At 31.9% G+C, this 17,384-nt stretch overlaps 1 protein-coding gene across 1 annotated transcript in view; it reads right to left on the reverse strand.

Moving 5' to 3' along the window:
- Positions 1-16,620, reverse strand: part of LOC143063643 (SH3 domain-binding protein 5-like) — a 120,939-nt gene extending 104,319 nt beyond the window's left edge. The window contains exon 1 of the mRNA XM_076235894.1: positions 16,460-16,620. Coding sequence (XP_076092009.1) covers positions 16,460-16,483 — 24 coding nt within the window. The 5' untranslated portion in view covers positions 16,484-16,620. The remainder of the gene's footprint in view (positions 1-16,459) is intronic.
- Positions 16,621-17,384: the final 764 nt, after the last annotated feature.

Consider the following 17,384-nt stretch of genomic DNA (forward strand, 5'->3'; position numbering starts at 1 on the left):
GATCAGACCCTACATGATGCGGCAAAAAATTTGAAACGCAGTTAACAATCGTTTAAAATTTTGGCTGAAGTTTCTATCCCTACGCAGTTTTTCAAGTTGTGAATAATCCGACTTTTCAGACAGACTTAGCTAACGTCAAAATAACCCGCGGTCAAGAAAGATCCCTTGCTCTGGATGAAAAGACTTCTGCTCCCATGTCATGGTTGCCTTTCTTTAAGCCCAAAGAAAGATGCGGCCCACCTAGATGTACTGATCCATACAGCCAAATTAAATCATATACAGCCAATAAATCTGACGTGTCTGATATGGCTTGGGTATTGCTCCGATCACTTACACGCGACTTTGTTGAAATACCTGGGTTTCAAAATGATAAAAAAAAAGCAATTCATGTCGTCGTTGCATATCTCCTAATCATAGACGCAAAACCTGCTTACATGGCGACAGTGTATACGACAATGCTGAAATGCCTAGAAATGTCAAAGGTCGCAGGTCAGAATAACCCAGTACAGACATTCGACCAACAGCTTTATGCAATAGCCCAACAAGTAAAGTGGTATATGCCGAAGATTTTTCACCCGCACGTTGTGAGATTATGTGGATTCAACATGGTTTCGTGTTATATTTCAGCGATAGACTAAATATGGGCATCAGCTGGGCTTCGGGATTTATTATTCAATTCAGGTGCATATGCAGGATGTACTGTAGATCAGATTCTCCAAGGCAAGCAGTTTAATCGCGCAGTTAGAACTTACACATTAGCGTATGAAACAGTGATGGCACTATGGTTCAAGAAATTTTGTCAATGTTGTTCAAGACAACGAAAACATGCTAACATAGACAAAGAGTTCTGGCAAACAATGTTTTCTTGTCATGATGCATTCAGTGACCTTAATACAAACGTAGTAGATCTCCCTGAATTTTTGTTAGTTTTTTCTCTTCAAATCATCGGACGTGAATAATAATATCAAATGATACTGATACATACAAATATCTTCATTTTTATACAAATTTCTGTGAATCGGTATTCTAGATATATATTGTGCTTTAAAACAGTTAAAGTCAAAAGTCTACTACTTTTTTGTTGTTTGTATTGTTTTATAAAAAGGGGGCCGCACATCGTCATGCATTTTCAAATGTTATTACTCTTGCACTGGTTGACCTATTGTCATAAATAAAACTTCATATACTATCGTGTTTATGCTGACATTTATTCATCAAGACTATTTTAATAGTTTCAACATTATTTTTGATTTAAAAAAGTAATGATGAATTTCATCATTTTTTCATTGAATCATGGACCGGGTGTAAACTTTACAGTATTAACTTCTCCTTTATTCTTTATGTTATCTTAACAAAACTTTCCCCAAAATATCTTTATATATTGTAATACATTATTGCAAAGCTGAATATTAAATATGAATATTTTTTATCGATAATTTTTGTAAATAAAGATAAACTTTATTGTTTTCTACCATGTTGGTTGCGGGGGTCAACAGTACTAATCTTTGTCAATCTGGCATAAATATTACAAGCTGAATTTGTACAGCATCCCCAGAGCTTGCTTCCATTGCAATTTTTTCTCAGTTATCATGAGGGACTACCGAGAAATTGTCCAAAATGTCAAAAAAAATCGATTTTTTAAAATCCCCCCTTTTTACATTTGATCGCATTTATCACAAACCTGCACCAGTTTGGCATTCTACGACATGCCTTAGTCGAAGGGTATTATATTTATCTTCAAATTAAGACCAAAATTAGCCGTGAGGTATTTCGGTCCATTAAATTGTTAAATTTACGTTACTTGTCACCGTACTATTAGCCGTGATGTTATTTTTGTAGATGGTTTACCCGTCTGCAACAATTTCAATGGATTTAAAGGTTGCACTAAACCTTATTGTAAATATGTTCATGCTTGTAAAACTTGTAAAAGTAAAACACATGGCAAAGCTACTTGTCAAAACTACAAAGAAGGTTATCAACACAATGATCAAAACTCAGTTAAAGCAAGCAGTAAATCTCAACCTTAAAAATGACTTCCTTCTGACTTTAAAGCCTCTTCACCTATAAATTGTGACCAGTTAGAATTTGAGCTAAGAAACCACCCCGACAGAAACTTTGTTAGCTTACTGTGTAACAGTGTTAGATGTGGTTTTGATATGTTAGTTTCTGACATTAATATTTCTACTTATGAATGTAAAAATGCTTTGTCAGCAAGGAAAGATCCAGATTCAGTAACTGCTCTAATTCAAGATGAATTGGTTAAAGGCTTCATTCAGGGACCATTTTTACACCCCCTTTTTTCTGTTTATAGGGTTAGTCCAATCGGAATAGCAGTACATAAATATTCTTTTAAGAAAAGACTTATATTGGATCTTTCCTCACCTCACAACAGCTGTGTTAATGATTTGATAGACAAAGATTTATGTTCACTTAGTTACATTAAAGTTGATGATGCAATCAATGCAATTCAAGATTATGGTGTAAATAGCATTTGTTGTAAGGTAGATGTCTGCGATGCGTTTAAACAATTGGGTATTTTACCTACCCAATGGCATTTATTTTGTTTTAAATGGCATAATTTTTATTATCATTATGTAAGACTTCCTTTCGGTTGTCGATCTAGTCCCAAGTTATTTGATATGTTGTTAAGAAGTATATGTTGGATAGCCAAACATAATTATAACATTAATGTAATTTTTCATCTTTTAGATGATTTTTTGACAGTTGATAGGCCTACTGATTGTGGGGAAAGAACAATGGCTTTACTTTCTTTAATTTTTAACAAATTAAGTATTCCTTTATCGAAGAAAAAGACTGTTGGTCCTTCTTGTGTATTAGAATATTTAGGCATTGTATTAGACACTGTAAATATGCAAGCTAGATTGCCTCAAGACAAAGTAAAAAGAATTACAGATTTTATAACTTTAATTTTAAGTAAAAAGTCCTGTACTAGGAAAGAACTTGAACAGTTGCTTGGACATTTAAATTTTGCAACTAGTTATTCTTCCAGGACGCTCTTTTGTTAGTTATTTGTACAAGTTAATGTCATCTGTCAAAGAGAGTTTTTATCATGTTCATTTAAACAAAGAGTGCAAAGCTGATTTATACATGTGGTTATCTTTTTTGAAAAATTGGAATGGCATCAATTTCTTTTATGAAAAGACTTTAACTAAAGCATAGCTTTATACAGATGCGTCCTCTTTGATAGGATTTGGTGGATATTACCAGCATAAATGGTTTTGTGACCGTTGGCCCGACAATTTACCATGCAAATCCGACTTTGCTACTTCTATGGCCTTTTTGGAACTTTATCCTATAGTTGTTGCAGCTGTTCTATGGGGTAAGGAGTGGTGTGGAAAAAGGATTCTTTTTTATTGTGACAATTTAGCAACAGTCCACATTATTGCTAAAGGTCGATCGAAAGAAACAAACATTATGAAATTAATGCTTAAACTTACAATGTGTGCTGCAACTTATAACTTTGTTGTTTATAGTGAACATTTACCGGCAAAATCTAATGTAATTGCTGATGCATTGTCTCGTTAACAGATGAACAAGTTCAGACTTGTAGCGCCTCTAGCAGAAGCAACAGCCACTCCTTGCCCACAGCTTTCAGACATTCTCTGGACAGCTCAGTAGAGACATTATGGAAGTATTCTGTAGCGGACAGTACAAGATCGCATTACTCTACAGGTTTTGACTTATATAAGAAGTTCTCCTTGCTACAGGGATCATTCTGGACTTCAAATGAAATGCCGCCTGTTTCAGAAACTTTGGTAATGAGATTTGTTGCCTTTTGCGATGAACATTAAAGCTTAAAATATAGTACTATTAAACTGTATTTATGTGGTATAAGATATTATTACTTGCAATATGCAGGATTTAGTCCTTTAGAACAATATGGCAAGCCATTACTATGTTTACAATCTATTTTAAATGGTTTAAAAAAAGAAGCAGAAAGGTTGTGTTAAAAGGCCTAGATTGCCTATTACTATGTCTTTGTTGTATAAAATGGTTATGCTATTGAGAAACAATTTTTTCAGTCTTTTTAACAATGTTATGTTAGAAGCAGCTTGTGTTGTAGCTTTTTTTGCTTTTTTGCGTTGTGGAGAGTTCACTATACTTAGCAACTTTGATTCGGAAACACATTTGTGTGTTGGTGATTTAGCAATTTTTGAAGATCACATTTTGTTACATTTGAAAAATTCAAAAACAGATCCTTTCAGACAGGGTGTCACTATACCCTTATACAAAAGTGGACACATTATTTGTCCTTGCTTTGCTATTAAAAATTATTTGTCTCTTCGAAAAAAAAAACGTCAAGTAATACATCTGATGCCCTGTTTGTCTCTGTTGATGGCAATCCTTTAAGTAGACAATTTTTTATTAAACATGTCAAAATTATTTTATACAATTTAGGTCTTGAAAGCAAAAATTATAATGGACATTTTTCAGAATTGGAGCAGCAACAACAGCACAGGAAGTAAGATTAGAAGACCACTTGATTAAAACTTTAGGCAGGTGGTCATCAGATTGTTATATTAGGTATATTCATACCAGCCCTAAAGTAATTCAACAAGCTCAAAATCAGTTAGTTTCATCAATTTCCTTGTCTTAAACTATTGTACTGGCAATAAAATGAGAAATAAACATGGGGCTACAGCTGCTTCGCATCTGTATTTGGACTTTTCGATAAAATTGTATACTTTTATCATCAAATTTTATCTTATCCCCCAAGTTTTCTGTATATATTAATTTTCATTTATATGTTAAAAGGGGGATAACTCTTAATGTTTATTATGTGTATGCAGCTGTTAACTCATTGAAAAATAATAAAGCATGTGGCGGTGATCTTATATTGAATGAATTTTTGAAATATGGTACAGTAAAGTTGATGCCTGTTTTTGTAAGAATATTTAATATTGTATTTCATAGTGGTATTATACCTGATAGTTGGTCAGAAGGTTATATATGTCCAATATTTAAAAATAAAGGTAATCCAAATGAAGTGGATAATTATCGTGGTATTACTATTTTAAGTTGTTATGGTAAATTATTTACTTCCATTTTGAATAATAGGCTTCATACATATTTAGAAAATTCTGGTTTATTGTGTGAAGAACAAGCAGGGTTCAGAAAAGGTTATAGTACGACAGATCATATTTTTAGAATGAAATTCAAAACAGTGTGGCTGTGGCCATTGATTGACACATTAAATTCATCCATTGACTGGGACAATTTACGTGAACGTTTGTCTGTAACGACCATTGTTCACGACGTACCTACGATAGACATTTAAACTGTGGGGTCACCAAAGGTTTCTTAACGCCTTTAATTATAAAATAATTCGAAAAATTAATCAGGAATAACCTTTATGTTTTGATTTATATAATTGATATAAATCAAAACATCGTGTTATTTCTGATTAATTTTTTCGAATTACTTTATTAAGGTGTTGAGAACCTTTGGTGACCCCATAGTTTAAGTGTCTTTAAAAAGTACACAGTGAGCAATGGTCGTTACATACAAACGTTCACCTAAATTGTCCCAGTCAATGGATGAATTTAATGTGTCAATCAATGGCCACAGCCACACTGTTTTGAATTTCATTCTAATTTGAAATGCTTGATTGATTTATACTTACATAGAGGTAGAAAATTGTATTGTGTATTTGTTGACTATCGAAAAGCTTTTGACTCTGTCAGAAGAGTATATTTACAGCAAAAATTGTTAAAATGTACCAATGATGGCAAAATAATTAAGATTATAAACAGTATGTATAACAATGCAAAGTCTTGTGTGAGACAAGGCAACTCTTGTTCAAACTTTTTTAAATCCAATGTTGGCACATGTACGCCAAGGAGAAAATCTATCTCCTGTATTGTTTGCCATTTTCTTAAATGACTTGGTCGAATTTATGTCACATTCATATAATGGTTTAGTTGATATGAGTATTGCAGCACGTCTTCTTGATACTGATGAAGTCGCTGTATATTTTCGTTTATATTTGTTATTGTATGCAGATGATACTGTAATTCTAGCCCGATCGGCAGCAGAGTTACAAGCCTATTAAATGCCATGTATTTATATTGTCAAACTTGGAAAATGCAAGTAAACATATCTAAGACAAAAGTTGTAATATTTTCAAGATCTAGACTTAACACAGATAATATGAACTTTAAATATAGTGGTAAAAGCCTTAATATTGTTACAAATTTTCAATACCTTGGTATTATATTTTCATGTAAGGGTAAATTTAATGACGCCAAAGCACATCTTGTACAGCAAGCAAGAAAAGCCATGTTTATAGTCTTAAGAAAGGCTAGGAAGTTGAATTTACCAATTGATATGCAATTAGAGCTATTTGATACAATGGTGGTACCTATTTTGTTATATGGTGCAGAAGTATGGGGTTTTGAAAATTGTAATTATTATAGAAAACTTGCATATGCAATTTTGTAAAATAATTTTGAAGGTTAAAAAAAGTACTGCTCATTGTATGATTTATGGAGAATTGGGTAGAATACCATTACATATTCTTATTAAAGCTAGAATGGTTGGTTTCTGGCAACGTATCATAAGTGGTAAAAGAGAAAAAAATTCATATACACTGTATTCTATATTGTATCAGCTTAGTAAAAGGGGTATCTACCACTCTAAATGGTTGTTAGAAATTAAAAATACTTTATATGAATGTGGATTTAATTTGATGTGGGATGATCAAATAATTGCTAAATCTGATAATATTAGTAAGAATGTCAAGAAATGTTTATGTGATAAATTTATGTTGAACTGGAGTAATAATGTTATGAATTCTGCAAAATGTCTTAATTACAGAATATACAAGTCTGATTTTTGTTTTGAGAAATATTTATCGGTGTTACCATCTGATCTAAGAATGTATTTATGTAAATTCTGTTGCCTTAGTAATAAATTGCCCATTGAAACGGGCAGATTTTTTAATATTGATAGATCTGAAAGACATTGTAATCTTTGTAATGCTAATGAACTTGTTGATCAGTTTCATTACTTATTCAAATGTACCTTTTTCAACAATGTAAGAGCTAAATTTTTACCTTTAAATATATGTAAAAACCCAAATGTTTTAAAATTTAAAGAATTGATGAATACATCAGATTTATTTACACTTACTGGAATAGCAAAATTTTGCAAAAGTGTTATTAAAACCTTTTAATACATGTGCTTAATCATGTTACTATAATTTGTACTTCCTGTCTATAGAAGATCAGTGAGTACTCTTAAAAATTGATCAGCCTAAAATGTACCTTATTTTTTATAGGAGCATAAGCTAAGAGATATAAAAAATATTATTTTTTGTTTGTTAAATCATTAATGAAAATGTTATAGTGAAATTATTATTTACTTTTAGCAGTCAATCTGGTTCTATTTTTATTAAAACATTTTGTTAAATGAGCTGTGCACTTGCAAGTGAATAATTGGACCTCATTAAATACATATTCATGTGACCTTAAAATCAACCCTTAGCTGGAGATAGGTTACCGATGTAATCAGATTTAAAATTGTAAGGATTTCGCGGAACCCAGTATCTCGCCTACTTTTGCTGTAGGTCGCAGGCTCCAGATGCTCTCTTTTGACTATTACTGTAAGAAGCTTCTGTCCAAATTTGAGTAAAATCTAGGTTGGCTTATGAGGTTTTATAAATGTTTTAAAAAAACTTTAACAACAGAGTTTATGTAATGTTAATAACTGCATTACTGGAAAAAACTAAGTCCAATTTAATGAATATACGCAAAAGGATTTGTTTTACAAAAGTTACTTCTTAAAATTATCTTATGATCATAAGCAAGCTTCAAGTTCAAGTTTGGTAGAAATCCAGGATAATTTAAGAAAGTTATCAAAATTGAAAGAACTTTAACCACACCACATAGTGAATATTTTTGGACGCTGCTGACGACATTATGGTTTGCTATGTCCCGCTTTTGAGACAAAAGTCGCAGGCTCGACAAAAAGAAACAGAAATTGAATAACAACATTGAAAGTAAAACAAAAGAGATAGACCATTTAGTTGACTTATTCAATCCACAAAAAGATGATCATTATACAAATAAAAACGATGATAAAATTTTGTTGCAGGTATACAAGCTTAAAAAACTTAAAAAAGAGAAACACAGAAATATGAAATGTGACTCTTAACCCCCTCAAATTGTATAAATTGGTTTTTGAAAAATGTCAACTTCATCGTAACAGTCTGACAAAAGAAGTCGTAAATAAACCTATTTTGTAAAAGGAATTTAACTTATGTCATTGGGCAAGCTTATATGCAAAGTATGTCTGACGGAGATTTTGAATTAAAGAAATTAAAAGATTTTAAGAATTATCAAGATTATTCAACCAAATTTGGCATTATCCAATGTCTATCATCAAAAAGAGGTGGCGAAGTTGCCTATAAACATCTATCAAATGTAATTTCTCAATTTCGGATTGATATCATTGACTTGCATGCTGAAAATGATTTTTAGGGACTTTCAAAACTTTTAAAACAACCATTCACCAGTTTCAATTCACAAACACTAAAGAGTATTCACTTTTGATGTGCCTTATATTCTTTAATCCTTGATTAAGTGAGCCCTAAAATACATACCCTTTTACTTTCTTATTTGGTATCTTGAATTATATCTTTGATTTTAAAACAAAAATATCAAGTTAGTAAATAGCTGTAAAAATGACCAAAAAAATCAGTGAATACCAGTAATCACTGAAACAGTTAGTAAATACATGTAATTACTAAATTGGCTAGTAATTACACGTATTTACTGAAATGTTTAGTAATTACATGAAATTCCTAATTTCACCTATTTACTGTAACATATATATACTATTATTGCACCTTTGTTAACCATGTTGTTCTAATGTAAATATGTTCACACTTTTATTGTTTGTTAAAAAATGTTGTACTAACATACCCCATGTGGGGGCTTTAGTAAAATAAAATGTCTTATGTCTTATGTCTTATGTTAGTCCCCAGTTTTTCCAATGTAATTTCTATTTTCATATTATATATTAGTTTTTATAAATAGTTTTATTAGCACTGGATCTTTATTTAGTCTGAGGATAATTATATTCCACATTGAAAACAACGCATAGATACCTAGTTACTTATCACAATATTGGATATCAAAGAAGATGAAAGGTATACATCAGTGAGATAGTTCTGTCTTGGAAACTTATGACTTATTAAGGTCAAATACAGTCTTCAACAATAATGTTATTTCCATCTCTGTCTACTGCCTCTGCTGGTGGACTGTTAGTCCCCGAGGGTATCTCCAGCCCAGTAGCCAGTACTTCGGTACTGGCATGAAAATACGGATTTTTTGTGTTATTAAAATTTACTGTTATAAAAATGTTAGAAATTATTATAAATTAAGGAATGTATCTCCCTCATGCAAAGCTCTGATTCCTTTCACGGATTTGGCTACACTTTTTGGACCTTTTGGATTATAGCTCTTCATCTTTTATATAAGCTTTGGTTTTTCAAATATTTAGGCCACGAGCATCACTGAAGAGACATGTATTGTCGAAATGCGCATCTGGTGCAGGAAAATTGGTACCGTTACTGTTATTAAGGATGAATATAAATTAACAATTATTTGGATAATTGATGTTTATATAAAGGATTAACTCAGTTTTAGTCATAAATAGGATTTCCCCATTTGTACCTCTCGATCATGTTAGCCTCATTTTCAAATTATTTTTGGGATATACGTCATTTATATTGCTGCTTTTGGATCAATAGCAGTGCCCCTTTTGTCATCAGATATTTTCATTACGTTTTGATTGGATTTTATATTTTAAATTTCCGCCACCATCCCCACCTCTCTCCTTTTGTTGCCAGTGCCTCTGGGGACTATTTAGTAGTCATTACTATTGTTGTATATACATGTACTTATACCTGTAATTTTATGACCTTAATTTTTGTGTTATTTTTATACTGATATTATGATTTTCTTTTATTCTCTACTCATGCTGACGTATGGGTTTCTTTTATACTACTCTAGCTGACGTTTGGGTTTCTTTTATATTTTCTCATGCTTATGTATGAGCTCTTATTTTTCTTCTCATGCTGACGTATGAATTTCTTTTTAATTTCTCATGCTGACGTATGAGGTCTTATTTTTTTTTACCCATGCTGACGTATGGGTTGCGTTTATACTACTCATGCTGACGTATGAGTTTCTTTTACATCTTCTCATACTTATGTATGAGCTTTTAAATCTCTACTCATGCTGACGTATGAGTTTCTTTATTTCTCATCATGCTGATGTATGATGTCAGGTCTTTTCTATACTCATGCTGACGTATGATGTCAGGTCTTTTCTATACTCATGCTGACGTATGAGCTTTTACTCTATACTCATGCTTTCGGTAAAGTCAATGCATACGGTTGAGTTTAAAGGGTAAAAAACTACTGAAAATCACACTTAGCCACACTTTTCTTAATGGTATTTAACATTCTTATTTTCAAACCGAAATTTATGGGGTCTTTTGCATAATGTTCCTAATATTCATCTCTTTTAAAAGTTAGAATTAAATGCATTAACCGTATCCAAATCCTTACTGTGTCCCAACTTTTTGTTTCAAAACTTTCTAAATTGTACTGCAATTTCGCTGGCATCATCTAGTGTATGCTTATATCAAAGAAAATACATCGGCTAGCGACGTTCTGTCAATGTATTCTATAATCTTTATATTTGGAGAAATGGAACAAAACATCTGATATTCAATTTTTAATAACTGGATTTAAGTATGGCGGTTGCAATTTGGGTACTCCTCATTACGGAATCCTGGATCGTTTGGAGGTCTGTTCAGACCAACTTTTTCTTTGATTCAATATGGATTCTAGCTCTAGTGAGTTTTAAAAAATCAACATTTTTTTTCAAAATTCAAAATTAAATTGGTGTTAACAATGATACCTCTACAAAATAAACACAGAAAGGAAACTTTTGTCGAAATAATAAAAAAACGTAGGTGATTTTTTTTTTCAAAATAGGTGCAATTTATACTATTGTAACTATGTATATTGTTTTGGTGAATTATTTGTAAAAAAAATAAATAAAGATAATACATTGTAATAATCATTTCATTATGAGCTCTTTTATTTGGGAATAAAACAACCTCTTTTAAACACTTTTACCACTGTGCCTGAAGTGAAATATTTATAAATAGATATCAGAAGGCGGACGTGATAGAAAGCCTAATTTAAATGGAAAATAATCTATCTTGATCGAATGAAAAATAAAATCTATACCACTTCCAGTGGCGGATCCAGAAATTTCCATAAAAGGGGGCCCCTTGACTGCCTAAGAGGGGCTCCAGTTATGCTTTAATTCAGTGATTCCTTTTTTAATCAACCACAAAAAAGGGGAGGGTGATCCCCTGCCTCTGGCTACATCAGGAATCAACCCCTGTTGTATCTCAGAAACCATTGACGATAATCAAAATCATAAAAATAGGTCAAACTTTCTTAGCTCTTGAAATAGTCGTGTCATCTAAAAAATTATAAACTTCTGAATTTCGAGGTAAGATTCAATTAGATCTGGGAATGTATGAACTGGGAGTATAGCTTATAGGATCATATTAATACTGAAAATTCGAATGGACATTTTAAAGGAAATCAAATCATGCTACCTATTCCTTGTCCGATAATGTTATGACGTGTAGCGACCTTGAATTATGGCAAATTTTTTAAGGGATTGAAAAGTCTCATATCCTTTTATATATTCTAAATTTTTCAATTTATGGTATTGCACAAGCTGGACCATATCAAAGTTTCAAAGACCTTTAGCATTATTTTATAAAAAGGTATTATTTTTCTATATTCATGCCACCCCTAAACCCAACTTTAGTTCGCACATGAATAAAGTTCTTTATTTTCCAATTAATATATTTCGAAATAAGTTTGAAAAATGAAATAACAAATAATTATAAATACATTTGTACTTGAGAACATTATAAATAAGAGTATGTTGTATAAGTGCCATTGAGAGAACTCCGCATCCAAGTCTCAGCGAATTTAAGCTAACAATTATAGGTCCAAGTACGACCTTCAACACGGAGCCTTCTTTTGATTAGCTGACCCAAAACAGCAAAATATAAAGGGTCCCAAAATGACCAGTGTACACATTTTCAAACAGTAAAACCAACGGTCTGATCTATTTACAAAACGGGAAACAAACCAGATACTCCACAGGGCGCAGCTTTATACGACCGCAGAGATCGTACCCTGAACAGTTGGGCAAGTATGGACACAACATTCAAGCTTGATACAGCTCTGAATTTGGATTGTGATTAAATAGTTGACACAAAATAGGTTTCTGACACAGAATGAATGTGGTCTAAAAACTTTAAAAAAATAAATTGGACATTTTCTTATTATGGTCCAATATCCAAAATCTAAATACATGGTTATAGACTCAGCATATGAAATAACCACAATAATTCGTTTATGATGAAATTAAATAAAGTTCAATTTTGGACCCTTTAGAACTCATATCAATGTTGACCAATTTGACAAAGGGCCCAAACACCAAAAACATTAATACATGGTTAAATTCAGCATATCAAAGAAACCCATATATTCAATTACTTTTGTTGAAATCAAACAAAGTTTAATTTTGGACCCCGCTTTGGACCAACTTGAAAACTGGGCCCGTAATCGAAAATATAAGTACATGTTTAGATTCAGGATATCAAAGAACCCCAAGAATTCATTTTTTGTTAAAATCAAACTATGTTTGATTTTGGACCCTTTGGACTTTAATGTAGACTTATTTGAAAACGGGACCAAAAATTTAGAATCTAAATACACGATTACATTCAGCATATTAGATAACCCAATAATTCAATTTTTGATGAAATCAAACATGGTTTAATTTTGGACCCTTTGGTCCCTAATTCCTAAACTGTTGGGACCAAAACTCCCAGAATCAATCCCAACCTTCCTTTTGTGGTCATACAACTTGCGTTTAAATTTCATAGATTTCTATTTACTTATACTGAAGTTATTGTGCGAAAACAAAGAAAAATGCTTATTTGTGTCCCTTTTTTGTCCCTTATTCACAAACCGTTGGGACCAAAACCCCCAAACTCAATCCAAACCTATTTTTAGTGGTAATTAACCTTGTGTTAAAATTTTATCGAGTTCTATTAACTTAAACTAAATTCATTATCCGGAAACCATCCATCTTCGGACGACGCAGACGACGACGATGTCGACGACGTGTTACCAATATACGACCAAAAAAAATAATGTTTGCGGTCATATAAAAACATCTATGAAACTCACAAACGACATCCATTTAACAACTGGCCTTGGGACAGATGCATCATGATAATATAGCAAGTATGAATGTTTTAAAAGGCGCCAACCTTCGCCCTTACCTAAAAAGTAGTACGTATATGTATGACATTACAACACGAAAAGACACACTATAGAATATTAGTTAAATATATGGCTTAACTCTACCAAAAAAAAACGTGAATTACACAAAAACATGTGCCTATTAAACAAAGACGTACATGTAGTAATAAATTAAGACCCACGAAGCAACTGTTATCTGTTTTAGAGTTCCATTCTGTAATCGTATCGAGTTCTCTTTTTAATCTATATTTTAAATACAAGTTTCATATTTTGAATATTGAAATCGGGTTAAAATTTTCTACTAGCATTAATATTGATGTAAAAATATCCGTTATTTTTTTTTCTAGATCTGAGAAGAAAATCAACTCTGTTACACTAATATAATCGAAAAATTAAGAGTGTCACATGGTGTCTATATGTCGTCTGAATTACAATGTATGTTATTGTTCTGTTATTTATATATTCGCCATGATCCGCAATAAAATTTTAAATGTTATTTTGGCATGCCATACTTGATAGAAGTGCGGACGTGAAAGAAAGCACTCTTCACCAAAACTTCAAAGCATATTACATTCCACGGATATTACATTTCGATTATTCCGTCTTTTATAAAACATAATATGTGTATCTGAAGAGAGAAGTTGTATTAGAATTAAATTTTACACCGATATCAATATGTTGGGTGTAGAATCTATTTTCAAAACTGTGTTTATTTAGAAAACAGAGATAACATGCTGAACAAATTTCTGCATTTTCACCATTGTTTCAAGACTGTTAATCATATAATTTTGAGTATTTTAAAAATGACCTTAATTGATATATAAACAAAAATTATTCAAGTAGCCTTATAACTCATACTACACTCTTTAGGTTAAAAGGAAGTAAATATAGATCGCTGGCGCCACCTAGATTTTACATCCAAGATAATAGGTAGAAGTAAATTTATTTTCTGCTGCCTTGGTAATTAGAAATTAAAATTGAAATAGTGAGAAATGAGTGTTGGCCATTGGTGTAGAAATAGCGAGAAATTTAGAGAAAACTCTCTAAGACTAGCAAGATTTTCTGTGCCAAATTAAGCAAGGGGTGTTCTTCATTCATACTATTTCGAAAATTCCGGAACCGTTGAGTACCCTTAAAAAAATGCCATTTTTCTATCAAAAAACGGCACCATATGTGTTTGACCATTGCAATACACCTTATCGCTATTTAGTCCATTCCGGGAAAAACAGTCATTTATACAACTTCCTGTTTGAGGTCACCGGCCGAAAAATGGAGGTCATCAGTAGTGAGCTGAGGAAGAAAAAACTTTAGAAAGTGATCATCAAGAAACTTTGATATTGTATGATCCACTTTTTTCGAAATTAAAATTGAATTAAAAAAAATATTTTGTTTGAAGTATTTACGGTAGTTTAAACAGGTCTCATTAAAAAGTATCATGCATGGTGAATTGTTTAAACAGGGTCCCAGATAGCTTCAACTGGATGAAAAAGTTGTGTAATTTTAGAACTTATCCGGAATGGAATAAATAGCGATTAGGTGTATTACACCCAAAGGTGTTGATAATTCAGAATTCGAAATTTTTTTTAATGGATCTTTGATAGTGAAAAGGCAGGACCAAATAAGGCTACCATTGTCGCCTATGTAAATAATTGCTTCCTTGTAACCTTTCTTGACCAGGCAGAAGCTAGCGAACAATAAGGCGATATATCGAGAAATCAAAAAAAATAATAAGACAGCAACGGCCGTTAAATAAAAAAATATTCAAAAAGGCAGAAAATCAATCCTAATATTGCAATTTCAACTCAATCTTGAAATGGTTTTATACCATTTATTGATTAAACAAGTCACATCTCTTTTAAGGCTAATATTCAGTACCACAGTAAATCTGCATCTTTCAACGGATTATTTGTAGGTGTAGGGTCACCAATACACTCACTTCAATTTAGAACGTATGTAAAAGTAGTCCTACCCTGTAAAATATCGCATCTGTGTTCAAAAATCTGAAACTAGAGCCCAAATTTGAAAAAAATGGTAAAAAAATAGCGGGGTCGGCCTATTCCAGGGCTTCTAGAAAAAAATAATGAAGGTTGTCACGGGGTATGACTATATAGGTCTTGTAGAGGAGAAACAGGCGCTTCTTTTGTGCTAAATATTTCGCCAAGCTTGGGTCTTTTATCTCTTATAAGTCTTAACGGAAATTACAGGTTTGCGAAGAAACATTTATTACGGCCAGTACGATCACTATGGTAGTCTCAATTAAGATGGTAGTGAAATATGTATTAACGATAATAATATTAAAGAAATATAAAATATCTGATAAAGTAGTAAAGCTACAGGTATTTACATAAAAAAAAACTGGCTAGACGAAACAAATATTTTGGAGAATTTAGGAATAGTCCTTGGAAATTCATTATCAAATCACCAGTCAATAAATAACTCAATAATATGTGTTTAAACTTTAATAATACTTGCGTATAAAGATAATTTCGGAAGTATTTGATATTCCAGTTTACAATCGTTTTTCAATAATTTTGCCATTTTAAAGCAATTTAAAGCGCTATTTCTATATTTTGATATAACACGATTCTTTAAGTTTTGATGACGTCATATCTCGAAAATAACATCGGTGACCCAAAAAAAATTTCCGCCTAAAATATCGTAATAAGTATGATCTGTCTACATGCAAAATTTCAATGAATTATTATTAGTAGTATAAATAGTGTGATTTCCCTTTAAGGGTCACATGCATGGTCCCTCAAAATATGACGTCATAGAAAAAAAAACTGTTGACCCTTAGTATGGTTGAAATTGTTCAAGCAGTTTCAAAGGAGAAGATCTTAACGACCACGACTGACGCCGGAGGATGGTCAGCTGAGCTTTAAACAAGTTTAATCCTGCCAAATTATTACAGGTGTATATATTAATCATAATGAACGATATTGTTTGATATATTTCTTCGTCGTGAAAAAGATACTTGCAGCTTAACATTTCTTCACCACGAATATATATAACTTAGACTAGAAACTTAGGCAGATATTTATGATATAAAACAATAATTACCCTTTCTGTTGCAAGATTTAACATTTCTTGCCACGCAGAAGACAATTGACATTCCCGTCCTTTTACTAGTTTATCTTCTGCTAAGGCAACAGTCTCTTTGGCCGCTCTGTATATTCCGATGGCTGACTGGTACTGTCTAGCAGCTTTAAGGCTTTCACCCTGAACCTATAAAACATTGTTAATAACTATAATTTAAACTATTGTCGATACTCTGAAATAGTTAATTGAATACCACGGGTGTCATTCGGTTTAACGAGAGAAATGATCGTGAAAGAATGTTTAACGGGGGTCAAGTATTGCGAGACGATCGTAAAAGCTCTGGTAACGGATCGTGAAAGAAATTTAATAGAGAAGACATATGAAAGGTCAATAAATTTTCTAATTTAATTTTAAAAGTACACAGACAAATTTTCAACAAAGTAAAACTGTCTGTCAAAATGGTCCAGTTTTAAAAGTACACAGTTTTTCCAAAACAACAAAAGACAGATTCCTTCTTGACATTTCAATGCCAGAAAATATGTAAACAAATTTCCACAAATTCGAATAAAATAAACTATTTTTATCCGAATAGGGCATTCTATTTGAATGAATCAAATGGTTCTCATAGTTATTTTGTATAAACATAATCTGAAACTTGTTAAAAAAAGTAATATTTACACAAAAATGATTTTTTGGATCGTGAAAGATCACATACCGCATTTTTGAAGATCGTGAAAAGGATCATGAAAGATCTGATGCTACGATGACGTTCAAATTATTCTTCAATTATATGATAATTAATATTTGTTATTGGTATTGAGAAGAACGAGATTTGCCAAGATCCTCATTAAATTTAAGCCTTTCAAAGTATTAATATTTTCAGAAACAAATTATTATTTGTGCATTCGTGAACATGTTATTTGTATAATAGTTGGCTGGTTGTAGG

This window comes from Mytilus galloprovincialis, chromosome 2 (genome assembly GCF_965363235.1).
Source record: "Mytilus galloprovincialis chromosome 2, xbMytGall1.hap1.1, whole genome shotgun sequence".
In the NCBI taxonomy this organism is placed as follows: domain Eukaryota; kingdom Metazoa; phylum Mollusca; class Bivalvia; order Mytilida; family Mytilidae; genus Mytilus; species Mytilus galloprovincialis.